Raw genomic sequence first — 16,744 nt, 5'->3', positions numbered from 1 at the left:
CTTCCTACTTACTGACAAGTCCGTCCGTCAGGTCACCTTCCCTACATATGTATCCTAATAAAGGGTGACTAAAAATCCATTCGGTTATAATTTCCTAATCTGCATATTGGGATTAGAGGAAATGTTTGTTTTTTTTGTGTGATTATCTTGTCTTGTGTGGTCTACAAAGCTTTTAGCTCTACGTAAAGTTTTATTTTTCTGACCATGTTGTATAACTCTGTAATCTTTTTGCTTCTGGTTCATATGCCCTATTTTCTGTGCAGGCACGTTTGGCTTGGCTCAAACATATTCACCAATGGGTAAATGATTGACAGTATGTGTGGGATGACAACGCTCCGTGTGTAAGATGGTATTGCCACTTATTGGTTTTTCTATATAGAGTGGTATTAAGAGCCATCATGTACAACTTCATGTGATATGTCTAGGAAAGAAACAGTATGATCCTGACATTCAGCTGTAAAACGAAGATTCAGAATTTTAGGGTTTCAAAAATCCAAAAATAAAAAAAATACATCTTTGTCACCCTGTCAGATGAGGAGGAAATCGTCTATGTAATGACCATACCACTTTATATAATCAAGATAAAGGTTGATGGTTGCATACAGACCCTTCTCCCACCAAGACATAGAGGTTGGCCAATGAGGAGAAGAATTTGGCTACCACTGGATAGCCTTTCATCTGTAGGTAGAAAACATCTGCAAACATAAAAAGTTATTCTGTGGAAAAAATAAATAAATAATTTGCAAACTTCATTCTGTGGAATACTGATCACGTTTGGTGAAATGGTAAGATAACGCTTCCGAAGATAGATGGTGTGGTGAGGAAGTAACGTATATAACAACATGACATCTCATGTAAGCCACAAGTTGTTTTTCCTAACGTAGTTGTTGTAATGCGAGAAAATCCTTTGCAGCTTAGGTTGTAAGAGGTCACATAATCAGGAAGAGATATGGTCATCCAATTCCTGCAATAATCAGATGAACAGGAAGTGGAAAAATGTATTTTGTATGCGTTTTTGGCAATACATTAAAATAGCAGTGGTTGAATTTTCTAACAAAGTTTTGACAGTTTTTTATTCATAATGCTCAAATATATGCTCCCTTTCAGGAGCCACGATAGTTCCCTCTTTAATTTAGTGTTTACAGCGTACTTATCATTAACTGGTCACTGCCCCAGGGCAGCCTGATGACTGAAAGCGAGCGGCTGGATGGAGAATATACAGGACGTAATTTCATGTTTTCCCTGTTACTGCATTGCCAGTTAGACTGCCACATATTAAAAACTGTGTTTATCTGGATATTACCACTATGACTACAGGTAAATACTGTTCTTTGGGCTAGATTCCCTTGATGAAAATAATTGATGAACTAATGTTTCTTAGCAGTGCCAGTTCTTTACTGAGGTCATTGGTTAGTGTGACCAATGCACAGCTTATTGCCAGCATTCATTCGGTTGCCAGCATTTTTCTATTGGCATTCTCAAGAACTAAGCGATTATACTCATTTTTATATACCCAGCTTTCACAGTCTTCAGAAGGATGAGTTATGTATGCCTTATGGATTGTAAGCTTATGACTAGGGGGCTCACTCCTCCTATAAAACTATGTGTTACTTTGTAATATCTTTTTATTTTCTGTATTTTCACCGTTCAGGGTCATCAGAGCAATTTCCGCCTGCATAGCAGGAGTCATAGGATATATCATCAACATGCCATTAACCCACTCAGTCTAGTCCCACAACAATAGATTATCCCCCGTGAATTTAGGGAGAATGCTGAGCATGGCCCAAAGCGGCAAGCTGGACTGCGGGGCACCCACATGCATCTGGTCTGCTGCCTCTGCGTTCGTAACGCCAAATGTAAGCAAGTGCTGAGATGCAGTACGCAGGGATTGCAGAGCAATACAGTATAACAATATTATTTATTTTAACAGTAAAGGTAATCTCACAGGGAGTTAATGAGCAGTGAAAACGGGTTAATAGAACAACAATAAATGAATGGAATAAGCAGAATAAGTGCGACATTCTGAGTTTCAAATAACACTTATCGTAGCTCTTGCTGGTGTTCCTTAGTCCGCAATCCGTTAGGGCTAGTAGTATCGGCAACGGCCGGTGTAGGGTCATCTGATGGGGTCCAAGATTAGGTAGGTTTTACCTGCTGAGCCCCCAGTCCATAAGCCTGCACAAAGCGGGAAGAGCTGCAGAAGTCTCCGTACCAAGCGTGGGCTGATGCCTGCTAGCCAGCAAACGGAACCGCACCTCCGTATCCTGTAATCGGCCCACACTTCTCTGCACAAGCGCGGTCCTTCATTTGACTGGGCGCACCGCACTTCCCACACTCGCTGTCCCGCTGGAGCGTTCATGAGAAGTCAGCCAGCCGCAGTACGTCATGGTGCTGCTGCTTGGGGCGCCGGGCACGCTGTTCACTGTCCTGCACTCTCACTGTCGGCAGGAAACTGCACCCTGCTTCGCACGCTTTCAACTGTTTCCCTTAAACATTCCCTCTCTTCCCAGGTCATGGGGTTTGTCCGGTCCCCATTCATTCCCCCGGGCAACACGGGACGCAGCCTCAACAGTTCCAGACCCGGCTCAATGCAGGCTCCCGCAGCCCAGTCTTACTCTTTACAGATGTCTCTGATTAATTGTGTAAAAAAAAAAAAAAGTGCTGCAGAAAATGTTGGCATTCTATACAGTCATGAACAAAAGTATTGGCACCCTTGAAATTATTCCAGAAAATTAAGTACCGTATTATTCAGAATAATCGTCTCCTCCCCCCCTCAATTTAGGATGAAAATATAATTCCCCCCCCCCCCCCCCCCCAATTTGGGATGAAAATAAGGATGCGTCTTATCTGAGTGCAGCTTACTAGGGTGTGAGGGGTGCGGCCGCGAAGCAGCATGGTCACAGGAGGCAGGGTTGCTGCTGCTGGAAGCTGGCGGTGGCAGGAGTAGGGCGATGCTGCAGCCCCAGGCTTGGGAGAAGGGAATGTTAGGCGGTGGTGGGGGCCACAGGTTTTCACAGAATGTCAGCGGAGTCCCCGTACTTCCCATTGTCTTCACTGCGGTGGACTTCGGGGGAAAATGTCTGCCAGAGACACCTTGAATTTTTTTGGAACTTGATACTGACTGTTTATCCACAATCTGGACTGTCCTACGGGGCAACCTTTCATCAATTTTTCATATGCTTGAATCCGAGTAGTTTACCCAAAATTTTGGAAAGGCACCAACAATTTTGTTTGGCCCTTTTTGGGGGTTTTGTGTGAAATTATGTCCAGTTTGCCTTTCTTCTTTTTTTTTTGTGTTGTTCTTATACACACAAAGGGAATAAACGTGTAGAACCAAACTTGATTGCAATAATTTTCAGGGAGAAATACTTTATTTTGTGGAATAATTTCAAGGGTGTCAACACTTTTGGCTATGACTTTATAAATAAACGTATTAAGTAAAATTATGATTTTACTTCGAGCTGCTGCTGTTTTAGATACAGTTCTTTGTATATATTGGGCAGAGAACAATGAAGTATGTAACACAGGATTTCCAGCATGGCTTTCAGTTGTTTGTAAGTCAGATGTTATAGGTACATATTTCCTTTATTAAAATAAGATTAGAAATATTGGGAATTTGACAGATATTAAAGGTAATCACTGCAGATCTTCACTGAAGCATCACTTGCTTCTGTGCGAGTTGTCTTGGATTATGAAGCTTAATGCCTTACAACCTCATGGCTTATGTGATTTTGCATTTCTGTGAGAAGTAGTCCAAGTCAAGTCATTAGAATTATCCGGAATACACACACAACATTATTTTAAAGGGAACCTGTCCGGTCCGGTAACGCTATTAACCTTCAGATATAGGGTTAATCTGCAAAGTTCTTAGCGTTATGAAAGTGCAGCACCCAGGAGAACATGGAGAATATTTCTAATGGAAGCTGCCGTCTTTCAGTCATGCTGGTGTGCCCAGACAGATTGGTCACGGCTGTCATCAGTGAGAACGGTGGCTGTGAACCAGTGCCCGGGGCATTGTTTGAGCTGCTGTTCTCATTGTTGTGAGCTGTGAATGTAGCAACGCTGGCACGCTTTAAAGCCGCAGTTCTCAGGAGAAAGTGTTCTCTCGGGTGGCGCGCTTTGAATACTGCGGACGGGATCCTTCATAATGCTATTAACCTGCGCACTAGACCTATATCTGCAGCTTTGTAGCATTATTAGACCTGACAGGTTCCCTTTAACCCCTTCAGGACATACGACATAAACTTATGTCATGTCGTGTCCCTGCCATTCATGCAGGATTGCTAGCCGATTTAACCCCTTAGTGACAGAGCCAATTTGGTACTTGGTGACCAAACCAATTTTTACAATTCTGACCACTGACACTTTGAGGTTATAGCTCTGGAACGCTTCAACTGATCCCACAAATTCTGAGATTGTTTTTTCGTGACATATTTTACTTCATGTTAGGCCTCTTTCACACTTCAGTTTTTTGCATCAGTTCAAATCCGCCAAAAAGTCAGACAAGCGGATCCGTTTTGAACTGATGTGAACGGAAGGCAGAGGATCCGTTTTCAGACGGATCTTGAAAATGATGAAATTTAAAGGAACCGCTGGCCGGGAAAGAGAGAGAGAGAGAGAATGAGAATATTGAGGATCCGTTTTTTTCAAAACCTGGCGGATTGTGACTGATTGTAAAAAACTGAAGTGTGAAAGAGGCCTTAATGGTAAAAATTTTTAGACGTAACTTGTATTTAAAAAGGAGATTTGGTGAAAATGTAGCAAATTTTCAAACTTTTAATTTTTGTGCCCTTAAATGAGAGAGTCATATTGCATAAAATGGCTAATAAATAACCTTTCCCACATGTCTACTTTACATCAGCACAATTTTGGAAACATAATTTTTCTTTTTCGGTTAGGAAGTTATAAGGATTAAGAGTTGACCAGCGATTTTTTTTTTTTTTTTTTTTTTTTTCCAACAAAATTTACAAAACCATTTTTTAGGGACCACCTAAAAAGCGGCGCTGAGGAATAGGTACGCTAAACTGCAGGTGTTAAAAGGCGTATCAGTGGTCATTAAGGGGTAAATCCGCCGTCATATGTCTCCAACATCCGTGAGTGGAGCAGAGCTCCATCCACAGTTGTTAACCTGTTAAATCCCATTGTCCATCTCTGACGGCATTCAACTTGCGCCGGCAGGAGGGCGCCTCAATCCACACTCCCATGTAAACGCAGAATGCTGATGGGCTGTCATACAGTTTTGTATATTACATGACATACACTCCATTAGGGGCATTTTTCTGATTTATGTTTGCAGTAACATTATATACCGGTTTTGTTTTTTATGACATTCTAAATTGATATGCGACTATTTTTTCTAGCATTCTGTTGCATGAACCACTGTACATTTAAATAAATATTCTCATTTGCCCCATTAACCACAATCTTTCTTTTTCTTCTGTGTATGTCGTACATTTACTGAGGGTCATCCGGGGCTTAGGTGTACAAGAATATTCGTACTGTCACACATTGAATACATAGTGCACATAAATGTATGCCTCATTTTGTTGTTTTTGTCTCATGTTCTTTACCTGAACTGACGCAAACACTCAACAAAAAAAATCCAGGTTTTAGCAAAACACAAAGGCATGACAAGAGGGTGAATACTTTTGCAAGCCACTGTATGTGGCAGATTGAATGGTGCCAGTCAAACCTACAACTTGTCCCACAAAATAAGGCCTCATATGGCTATAATGACTGAAAAATAAAACTGTTATGGCTTTTGGAGGAAGCTGGGGAAAAAAATGGAAAATGGCAATGTCATGAAGGGGTTAAATAGGACTTGTCACCAAGTCAAAAGTGGCTAGTTTTTGCTTTTATTTATTCCTGCTGCTCCCCTAAGTAGTAATAGGGGAGTTGCTCTGATCCTCCATGCTCCATCGGTAAAGACCTTTGAAATTATCTCCTAAATAAAAAGACCCCAATTTCTGGGATCATATATTGGATTAAAAAAAAATACATTGAGGAGTTGCGGGAATATGAGCAAAATCTGGCCACTTTTAAACTGGTAACAGGTTCTCTTTAAATAAGATCACTCACAGTAGTAGTAGAGCAGCAGATGTTTCAGCTGTAAAGGTCTATTCACATGCACAAAATTTATTGCAGAAATTTCTGGACTGAAGGTTTGCTCCATTTCTTTTTCTATTAGGTTGTTTTGGACACAAACGCACTATTTTTATTGAAGGCACATGTTGGAGTCAGACACTCGTGAACCTGCCTGGTTGCAAGTCTTACTCCAGTAGGGTATTGGAGTTGGATTTGTGGTGAAGGTATGCCACAGCTCATTAATTTGAAAACCAGGCATCACCATGAAAAGCAGGCATCATGACGACATCGGGTTACCATGGGAGCGATCGGGACCCTGCGACATGCCACGGGGTCTCTGATCCAAAGGCAGAGGGGTTGTCACACCTGACAGCCCCTCTGCCTGCTCCCGGAACCCTGCGATCATGTTCGATCGCAGTGTGCTGGGGGTTAAAGTGCCGGGAGCGGTCCGTGAATCAGTTGACACCCGGCCGCGATCAGCCACGCTCTCCCAGTGAGCGCGGCTGATTGGTATGACGTTCTATCCCGTCTATAGGCATTAAGGCCCAGGACACATGGACGGGATAGTATATCATATGTCCTTAAAGGGTTAATAATAACTTTGTCTGCAACTGCTTTTTCTTATCTAGATGTATATAGACAAATTAATGAAATACAACTTTTGAAATGTTGCATTTTTTGGTGCAAATCACTTCAGTTGCGCCTAATTCATTACCCGTGCTCCATTTTGATGAATTTGGCGCAGAAAAACCTCTGTGAATGACGCAAGACAATAAAAAAGTAAAAAAAAATCACAGATGATGAAGGGGGCCCAAAGCTTTGTTCACGCACCATTCACATCAATGTGGATGGTTGCGACAAGTCTTCTGTGTGTGACTATACCATAAAAGTGCGTTAAAGCTTCGGCTTGTCACTCCCTCTAGATGTCAGAGTTGAATAGATTTATATAGCCCTTTTATCTATAGGTTGCATTTGCAGATACAAGATGCCATTATGATCCCATCAATAGTCTTGAGGACATGAGATTTAATTGACAACTCATTCTTAGCTTTGGCAGTGGGGGGCTGGTAGTTTGAGACACTCCATGTAGACCAAGATGACATTTGCAGTGGCTCGATAAGCATTTATTTTCCAGCTGCTAGCCGTGTATTGATTATCATTTGAGAGGGGGGCACACAAACTGACTTCAATCTTTTATTTTATCTTCTTAAAACACAACTTTTATAAAGTACATTGTGTCCACAGTTCCCTCTTCTCAGCGTGCAGTATGAAAATCATTTACTGTTACATTTATTTGGACTAAAGGTAGCCAAAAAGATTTGCAGGTTTGGCCGAAAGGGAGACTACCTGGTCGAAGAAGAGAACATCTATGTGAGCTGCAACCTCCAGTGTAGACCTACAGGTTCTTCTCACAAAATTAGAATATCATCAAAAAGTTAATTTATTACAGTTCTTCAATACAAAACGTGAAACTCATATATCAGTCATTACAAGCAGAGTAATCTCTTTCAAGTGTTTATTTCTGTTAATGTTGATGTTTATGGCTTACAGCCAATGAAAACCCAAAAGTCATTATCTCATTAAATTAGAATACTTTACAAGGCTGAGTTCACATCGCGTTCGGTGCCATCCGTTACTAAGTAGCACTAATGCTATGTAACGGATGCGTTGACGCACCCATTGCCAGGCATTATCGTAACGCATGTCAAATTCGGCATGTGTTAGCGATGTTCCGTTACTTTGTGACGCACTTTCAAACGCGGTCTACCGCGTTTTCGGGTGCGTTAGGTCTAACGCACAGCAAATGGATGCGTTCACTGTGCATAGATCTCTATTGCTAACACAATGCTACCATGCGTTAGCGCAATTGGGCCAAAAAGGACATCAACGTTAGCGCATCCGTTTAACGCATGCATTAAACAGATGGCACTAATGCGATGTGAACCTAGCCTTACACCAGCTTGAAAAAATTATTTTAAAAATCTGAAATGTTGGCCTACTGAAATACATGTATATGTTTAGTAAATGCAATCAATACTTGGTCGGGGCTCCTTTTGCATCAGTTACTGTATCAATGCGGCGTGACATGCAGGCGATCAGCCTGTGGCACTGCTGAGGTGTTATGGAAGCCCAGGTTGCTTTGATAGCAGCCTTCAGCTCGTCTGCATTGTTGGGTCTGGTGTCTCTCATCTTCCTCTTGACTATATCAGGTCAGGCGAGTTTGCTGGCCAATCAAGCACAGTGATACTGTTGTTTTTAAACCAGGTATTGGTACTTTTGGCAATGTGGACAGGTTCCAAGTCCTGCTGGAGAATTAAATTTCCATCTCCAAAAAGCTTGTCACCAGAGGAAAGCATGAAGTGCTCTAAAATTTCCTGGTAGACTGCTGCGTGGACATGGTCTTAAAACACAGTGGACCTACACCAGCAGATGACATGGCTCCCCAAACCATCACTGATTGTGGAAACTTCACACTAGACTTCAAGCAGCTTGAATTGTGTGCCTCTCCACTTTTCCTCCAGACTTGGACCTTGATTTCCAACTGAAATGCAAAATTTACTTTCATCTGAAAACACCACCTTGGACCACTGAGCAACAGTCCAGTTATTTTTCTCCTTGGCCCAAGTAAGACACTTCTGGCATTGTCTTTTGGTCATGAGTGGCTTGACACAAGGAATGCGACACTTGTAGCCCCTGTCCTGGAAATGTCTTGTGTGTGGTGGCTCTTGAAGCAATGACTCCAGCAGCAGCCCACTCCTTGTGAATCTCTTTCAAATTTTTGAATGGCCTTTTCTTAACAATCCATTCAAGGCTGCAGTTATCCCAGTTGCTTGTGCACCTTTTTCTACCACACTTTTTCCTTCCACTCAACTTTCCATTAATATGCTCAGATACAGCACTGTGTGAACAGCCAGCTTCTTTAGCAATAGTCCAGATGAGACAGATTAGTGGAGCGCCAGGCTGACAGGTCTCGGGGCGCCAGTGAATTGAGATCCGATGCTGTTTTTTAGGATAACGGCTTCTTTAAGAAAGTCACTGTCTTTTGTGCAGTTCTTCCTTATCCTCCAGTACTGTCCGTAGGGGATGTTTAAAATCCAATTGGGAAGGTGACCGCTGCTAAAATTGAGGTAACTATTAACATCAACTCTTTTAAAATGAGTGGAGGTTGAAAAACAGCCAAATGAGTCAACTTGAACCATTAGATCTAGGAATTGAATTGTAGTATTATTAATATTGGCTGTGAATTTCAAACCCCAGGAGTTATTGTTAAGGGATTGGACAAAATCTAGGGCCTCTGACTGGGAGCCAGTCCAAATAAAAAAGAGGTCATCAATAAAGCGGAGGAAAAGGGATATCTTGCCCGCTGCAAGGGGGGACTGCGTGATGAGGACTGACTCAAATGCCCCCATATACAAATTAGCATAACTGGGGCGAATCTCGTCCCCATCGCACAGCCCCTCACCTGGTGGTAGAAAGCCCCCTCGAAAGAAAACACATTGTTGGTGAGGACAAATAATATTGCTTTCTTAAGAAAATCGATTTGTAAAGGAGGTAATTGGTCATCCTTCAATAGAAATTAGACCACCGCTTCAAGGCCTAAATCATGGGGGATGTTAGAGTACAGGGCCTGAACATCCATGGTAAGTAAATAACAGTTGGGAGCGCTGGGCAGTTAAAGTAAGAGATCAATTAGATGCGCTGAGTCCCTAAGATAGGAAACAAGATTCAAGACTTATTTTGCAGAAATAGATCCACATAGTGTGAAAGGTTGCTGGTTACATAGCCAATGCCTGAGATGATGTGGCGGTCTGGAGGGTTTATGGGGTCTTTGTGGATTTTGGGGAGAAAATAAAAAAGAGTTTTGTACCTAGAGATATTAAGGAATTTGAACTCCTTTTTGTTCAGAATTCCAAGGGACCAAGCATGTTTTATAAGTAAATTATACTGAGAGAAAATGGTGGATGAAGTATCAACCTCCAATTTAACATAGTACTCAGAATCATTTAGGATTCTGAGACCTTCATTAATATACCATTCTCTGTCCATAACAACAACCCTACCCCCCTTATCTGCATTCTTTATGATAATGTCATTGTTATTTCTTAGGGTATTCAAAGCCAATTTCTCAGCTAAGCTGAGATTGGTGCTTTTTTTAAAAAGGAGGGAGGGAACTGAGCTCTTTAAAAATTAGTTGTTGGAAGGTTTCAATGTGTGCACCCTTATGTTGGACTGGGTAAAATTTACTAGAGTTTGTCTTTGGATTGACATGTAGATAGGTGTCAATGGTATTAGAGAGGGGCGGGGTTAAAGAATTAGAAGGAGGTTTGTTTTTTTCTACAATTAAAAAATGCCGCTGTATGGTGAGCTTTCTGATAAATTCGTTTAGATCTAAAAACAGACTAAAAGGGTTTAATGGCACGTCAGGGCAATAGGAGAAGCCATGTTCAAGGAGCAATTCCTCAGCACTGGGTAGTGTATGGCTTGAAAGGTTAAAAACACTGGATTTTTCCATTACGTGGATTCCACTGTCATTAGTTTTTTTTTTTTTTTAGGTTTAAAACTATCTGGTTTTTCCTCTTCCTCTACTTCCACGCTTCCTCTTTCTTTTTATTTTGGAGGAACGGCCTGGAGCAAGCTGAAAAAATTGCGTGATTTTGGTATTAGAAGAAAAATTGGTGGTGGTCTGTGTAGGGCCTATTCGGGGGGGAGTCAGGAGATTCTAAATTTGGTAGGGGGAAGTCTGGGGAAGTAGAAAATGTTTTTATACAAGAGGAGACTACTAAATTGCTTCTCAAAAGGTCCGTCGATTCAACAGTTTCGACTATAGGGAGTGTCGGTATAGTCGTATTAAGAGTGGGGGGAAGAGTGTCCTTTGTGCTCACCTGTGACCGGGCTTTCTCTGCTGTCCAGCTTCTTTAGAAATGACATTTTGTGGCTTACCCTCCTTGTGGAGTATCAGTGACTGCCTTCTGGACATCTGTCAAGTTGGCAGTCTTCCCCATGATTGTGGAGCCTACTGAAACAAATTAAGGGACCTTTTGGAAACGCTTAGAAAGCCTTTGCAGGCGTTTTTTGTTAATTATTTACTGAGATAATGACTTTTGGGTTTTCATTGGCTATAAGCCATAATCCTCAACATTAAAAGAAGTAAACACTTGATATAGATCACTGTTTCTAATGACTCTATATAATGAGTTTCACTTTTTGTATTGAAGAACTGAAATAAATTAACTTTTTGATGATCTAATTTTGTGAGAAGCACCTGTATTATTCAAAAACAAGGGATTGGGGCCCTGTTTAAAGGAATGGAGGCGGCCAGCGTGAGGGGGTGTACTACTCTCATCATTATACACAAGCTGTCACTGATAGCTATTAATAAAAAAAAGACGTGGGGGTCTCTTCTAGTTTTGATAACCTGCTCAGGTAAAACCGACAGCTGCGGGCTGCAACCCAGCTATCAGCTTTCACATGGCTTGTTACCAAGAATAAAGGGGTCTTACGCTGTGTTTTTTTAAAATAATTTTTCAAAACGGGCATGGGGTCCCCCCCATTTTTGACAATTATCCAAGCTAATGCACAGCTGGGTCTGGTATTCTCAGACTGGGAAGAGGCCATGAACCTTGGCCCTCCCAACCTAAAAATAGCCGCCCCAGAAAAGGCGCAATAATTAGATGCGCCATTTCTGGCGCTTTGCCCGGCTGTTCTCACTTGTGGCAAGTTGGGTACTAGGGTTGTGATTGATGTCAGCTGTTTTTTGACTGCTGACACCAAGCCCAGGGGGGCTTGGTCACAGCAGGGCTCAGAAGGGAGGGAGCGCCAATGGACTGTTGGAGCGTAACATTGGCTGAAATAGATAGCAGACACCATGTAGCGTTTTCAGAGCCACTGATATGCCTAACCACTGGAAAACCTCCACAAGTGACCCCATTTTGGAAACTACATTCCTCAAAGAGCCTATCTAAAAGGTGTGGTGAGCACCTTAAACCCACAGGTGCTTTACAGAATTTTATAACTTTGAGCCATAAAAATGAAAAAAATACATTTTTCATGCAAAAAATGTTTTTTCGGTTCCAAATTTTTAATTTTCACAAACCTAAGGGGAGAAAATGGACCCTACAATTTGTTTTGCAATTTGTTCCGAGTATGCTGATACCCAATATATAGTGGAAATCTACGGTTTGGATGCACGGCTTGGAAGGGAAGGAGAGCCATTTGAATTCTGAAGCACAGTTTTGTCAGGAACTGATTGCGAATGTGAGCACTATTTGACTCTTAGAGAACAAATTATCATAGAGTAGTTTGCAGACTCCATATATAGAATCCTATAGAAGAGCAGAATCCCCATTCAGGTGACCCCATTTTGAAAATTACACCTTTCTGGGAATTTATCTACATGTCTAGGATCTATTTTGACTCCATGGGTGTTTGCCATAAAGAAGCAGCAATGAATGTTGCTGAGTGAAAATTGCAAATCTGCTATTGTAGTGCCCACACATTATGCCCAGCTTGTGCTTCTGGAGACATGAACCTGTAAATTAGACTGGCTCTCAAAGAAATCCCATACATGGTTGATGACTGTTGATTTAGGCACACAGTAGGGCTCAGAAGGGAGGAGAGCATTTGGATTTGGGTGCGGAGAATTTGCTGAATTTCTTTAGGAGGGTGAGGAGCAATAGCGCTTTTCCAGAGCCTTTATGCTACCAGTAATGTGGAAGCCCCCTATATTTCCTTTAACAGATGACAGGCCAGAGTGAGGGCTTGCTTTTTTTTTTGTGGATTGAGTTTGAAGCTTTTATTGGGAACATTTTGCAAAACACTTTAGATTATGTTTATCCTGTCCTCTACGATTAGTACTTGTACTTACATCGGGATTTCCATCTAAGGCTGGAGTCACACTAGCAAGGGCATTGGATGCGATATACTAATGACACACAGCTCAAACTCTGCTGCGTGCATGAGCCGAGTATCAGTGCTATGTGCTCCGAATGTCTCACATGAGAGAATCGCAGCACAGGTGCAGAGGAGACAGTGAGTAATTTCTATGTCTCCATTGCCTGTCTCGGTGTATATCAGACTGCTCTGAGATGACTTTAGAGTGCAGTCCGATGTTTCACTCACCCATAGACTTGTAAGGGTGCATGTGAGCAGAGTCTTGCTGCTAGTTGCAGCATGCTGCAACTTGCTCATGGCAAATCGGCATGAGAAAATAGTTGCTGATCAGCACTGCCTTATAATATAACATCGGGCTTAGTGTCAATCAGATAAAACATAGGATAGCACTCTGCCGTGTTATACTGTCATGTGAGCGAGGCCTAAATCTCCGAGTGATGTAATTCAGATTAAACCCCGACAGATCCATTCACTATAATGAGGCAGAAGAGTTCTCTGGACTCGGTCTGGCCTCTATTCAGCTGTGCCTCCATCTGCTTAATTATAGAGACTTTTCCACCGGGGTTCCGTCTGAATCATGTATTTTAGAGATTTATTCAGAAATCCCGGTGTAAGTGCTAAGCGTAGAGCACAGGATAAATGTGAGCCGAGCCTTACTGCGATCTTTGGGAGTATTCATCAGCCTTGATAAAACAGACAGCTGGGGGCTGGTATTCTCAGGCTGGTAAGGGGCCATTGATATGCACTAGGGTGACCGCAAAAAATCGATGTCGGAATTTTGTCCGTCTGGACCCCACAAAACGATTCCCCTTTCCAGATATTTAGATAGCCAAAATTTGAGCTCGATCAAACGACGTTAACCCGTGCCGCTCGTCGCTCAAAGTTTGAAAAAATCCAAATTGAGGTATTTTAAGATTTAGGTATTTTGCATAGTCTGTTAGACTATAAAGAATGTGACAACAGCATTGCAGAAATAGCCCTGACCAAATTTTCGAACCATTTGTGGTATTTGAATGCAGAGTTGGTGGGATTATCGTTTTTTGATCCCACCATTACAGACAATGAAAAGTTGTTAATGGCTAATAAATTGCTCAGTAGCACAGATGAACCATCAGAGCACGCTAGGGTTGTAAATCCAAAAGTTAGGAAAGAAAAATTAAAAGAGGTAGGAAGTAACCGACTTTAACGACCTTCTGACAAAAGATGAAGAACAAAAGCAATATGTCCTGCAAGTTGTAAGCAAATGCCGAGTATTATATTCTGTCGTTTCAAAAACTACTTTAACAAAAGCTCTAGAATAGATTAGATAACTATGTAGGTTCAACTCATGTAGGTTAGCGTGCTCTGATGGTTCATTTGTGCTACTGAGCAATTTATTAGCCATTAACAACTTTTCATTGTCTGTAATGGTGGGATCAAAAAACGATAATCCCACCAACTCTGCATTCAAATACCACAAATGGTTCGAAAATTTGGTCAGGGCTATTTCTGCAATGTTGTTGTCACATTCTTTATAGTCTAACAGACTGTGCAAAATACCTAAATCTTAAAATACCTCAATTTGGATTTTTTCAAACTTTGAGCGACGAGCGGCACGGGTTAACGTCGTTTGATCGAGCTCAAATTTTGCCTCTCTCAATATCTGGAAAGGGGAATCGTTTTGTGGGGTCCAAACAAACAAGATTCTGACATTTTTTTTCCCCCCCATATGAGATCCAGTCACCCTAATATGCACAATAAAATGAATAAAAAACTGGAGTCTGAACTGAAAAAGTAAGTTAATGTGTATGCACAATGTAAGTGCATATTAACCCATGACCATTAACCAGAGAAAACAAAAAGCAAAAAACACAAATATCCTGACCTAAAAAGTAAAAAATAAACTGCAAATAATGCATAAAGGTAATAATAATAATAATAAGGGTATTTAGTAAACATAATTTTGATCAAAATAATGTACAAGCCTTCCCGCCACGTCATGGCAACCCTTGTGGGGTTTTTAGTTTTACTTTTTAGTTCAGGATATTTGTGTCTTTTGCTTTTTGTTTTTCTTTTGTAGGGTTGTGGTGCTATTGGATCCGGCTGGGCCCCCGTTATGCTTGGAGACCAAATATGGCTCCTCTTCTTCTACTAGCTTTTCTGTGGCCTGGGGTGCTAGAACGGGTCTCAATTGGGATGCGGAAGGCTCTTGGCCCGTTCCAGAGATCTCGAAAATGTAACCGGTGTACAGCTAGGATGTACGATAATTCCATATTCGCCTTAAATCTCTTTATAAAATTGCCATCTGACAATGTATCAGTTACACAAGATGACTCCTGTGGATACTAGCTATGCTGGGGGAGGGGAGTGTTCACTTTGAAGCAGAGAAGGTTAGACCACCTGCTGAACCAGGTGTTCTGTTACAGCTACACATGCTGAAGGAGAGGACTGGACTGTAGTAAGCTGCCAGTAAATCCCCTATATTCTTCACAGTGATTAATACATGAATGATAATTATTCTTTATTGGTAACTGAAAGGTATAGATCAGCGCCCTTGGCATCTAGAATTTTAATGACACCCGCAGATTGGGCTGCATATATGTGCCGACAGATACACTGTAACTAATGATCGCTAGACTGATTCTCTGAAGTTGAATTCAAGCCCGGTCCACTGAAGAGCTCTGCTGAACAAGTTTCCTTCAAATCTTCTGCAATCCCCACTACAAATTGCCTGATGTAATGATGGAGCGTGGCATTTAGATCTATCTTTGTTTTGCATAAATATATAGAAAGGCCTGAAACTTCAAAGCAATCAGAGATCACTCATTGTGCAGGGTGTCTCATTAGTAGGGTTTAGTTTAGCAGAGAGTACAATTTACCAATCAATAAGACTTATTAGCTTAGACTGCTTACTTCATACTTTGATCTTTTACTTCCCACAGATTTGTGTATGCGAGATTAAACTCAGAGAAGCTCGTTACTCTTTAATCATTAAGATACTGCATAAAGTGGTAGGATGAGTTTTTTTCAGTTGTATGAATGGTATTCGGTATGTTTTAAGTCGGAGGTCATTTCGTTGGACAAGTCCACAAGTTGTGCAGTTGTCATGTGTTGTCTTTTAAAAAAGATTCAGATTCTTAAATTGATAAGATCCACATTTTCTTTTTATAGGTGCTGCCTGCAGTAAAGCTCCAGGATTCACTGAATTTCACTACTCCGTATATAAACCAGGCTGCTCTCAGCCTCTGGAAGAGATGGTGGACTGTCTGTAGCTGAACAAGACTGTTCACAGTAATGCTGTTGTACAATTTCACTCTCCATGCACTGTATATGTGTATTGAAAAAGACAGCTAATAAAATTCCTTTCATTCAGAAGCCAATATTACGCTTTTCTTCCAGCACATAACTGCATCATAATGCAGCATTTGAGAATACTAATGGACTAGACCAGATAATTGAAATGATCATATTGCATGTATCCGAGAGGCTCTGAGGTAAAAGAAAAATGGCAGAGGAGTAGCATTTTATTGAAAACTACACCCATCAGGGCATTTATCAAAAGGTTTATTGAGCATTTTGACCACAGATGTTTACCAGAAATTAGTATGCAGAGGATAATACAAAGTAAAAAATGCAATGTTTCCAGATACATATGCTTTCAGAGTACAATATGTTGCCCCAGCGTGTACCACAGAAGATAAACAGTGAGCCTGCTCTACTGTGTATGGCAATGCCATAAATATGGTCATCATGAACTGTTGTTTGGCATGTCATGGAATGACTGCCATGC

At 41.4% G+C, this 16,744-nt stretch overlaps 1 protein-coding gene across 2 annotated transcripts in view; it reads left to right on the top strand.

Moving 5' to 3' along the window:
* The window catches only part of AGA (aspartylglucosaminidase), a 61,077-nt gene extending 44,748 nt beyond the window's left edge, over positions 1 to 16,329 (top strand). For both annotated transcript variants that reach the window (XM_073577861.1, XM_073577852.1), the window contains one exon: positions 16,126 to 16,329. In XM_073577861.1, coding sequence (XP_073433962.1) covers positions 16,126 to 16,226 — 101 coding nt within the window. In that variant the 3' untranslated portion in view covers positions 16,227 to 16,329. The remainder of the gene's footprint in view (positions 1 to 16,125) is intronic.
* The last annotated feature ends 415 nt before the right edge of the window (positions 16,330 to 16,744 follow it).

This window comes from Dendrobates tinctorius, unplaced genomic scaffold, assembly GCF_039654945.1.
Source record: "Dendrobates tinctorius isolate UK_male_01 unplaced genomic scaffold, ASM3965494v1 ptg000008l, whole genome shotgun sequence".
Lineage (NCBI taxonomy): Eukaryota > Metazoa > Chordata > Amphibia > Anura > Dendrobatidae > Dendrobates > Dendrobates tinctorius.
This window is presented reverse-complemented; position numbering and strand designations above follow the sequence as displayed.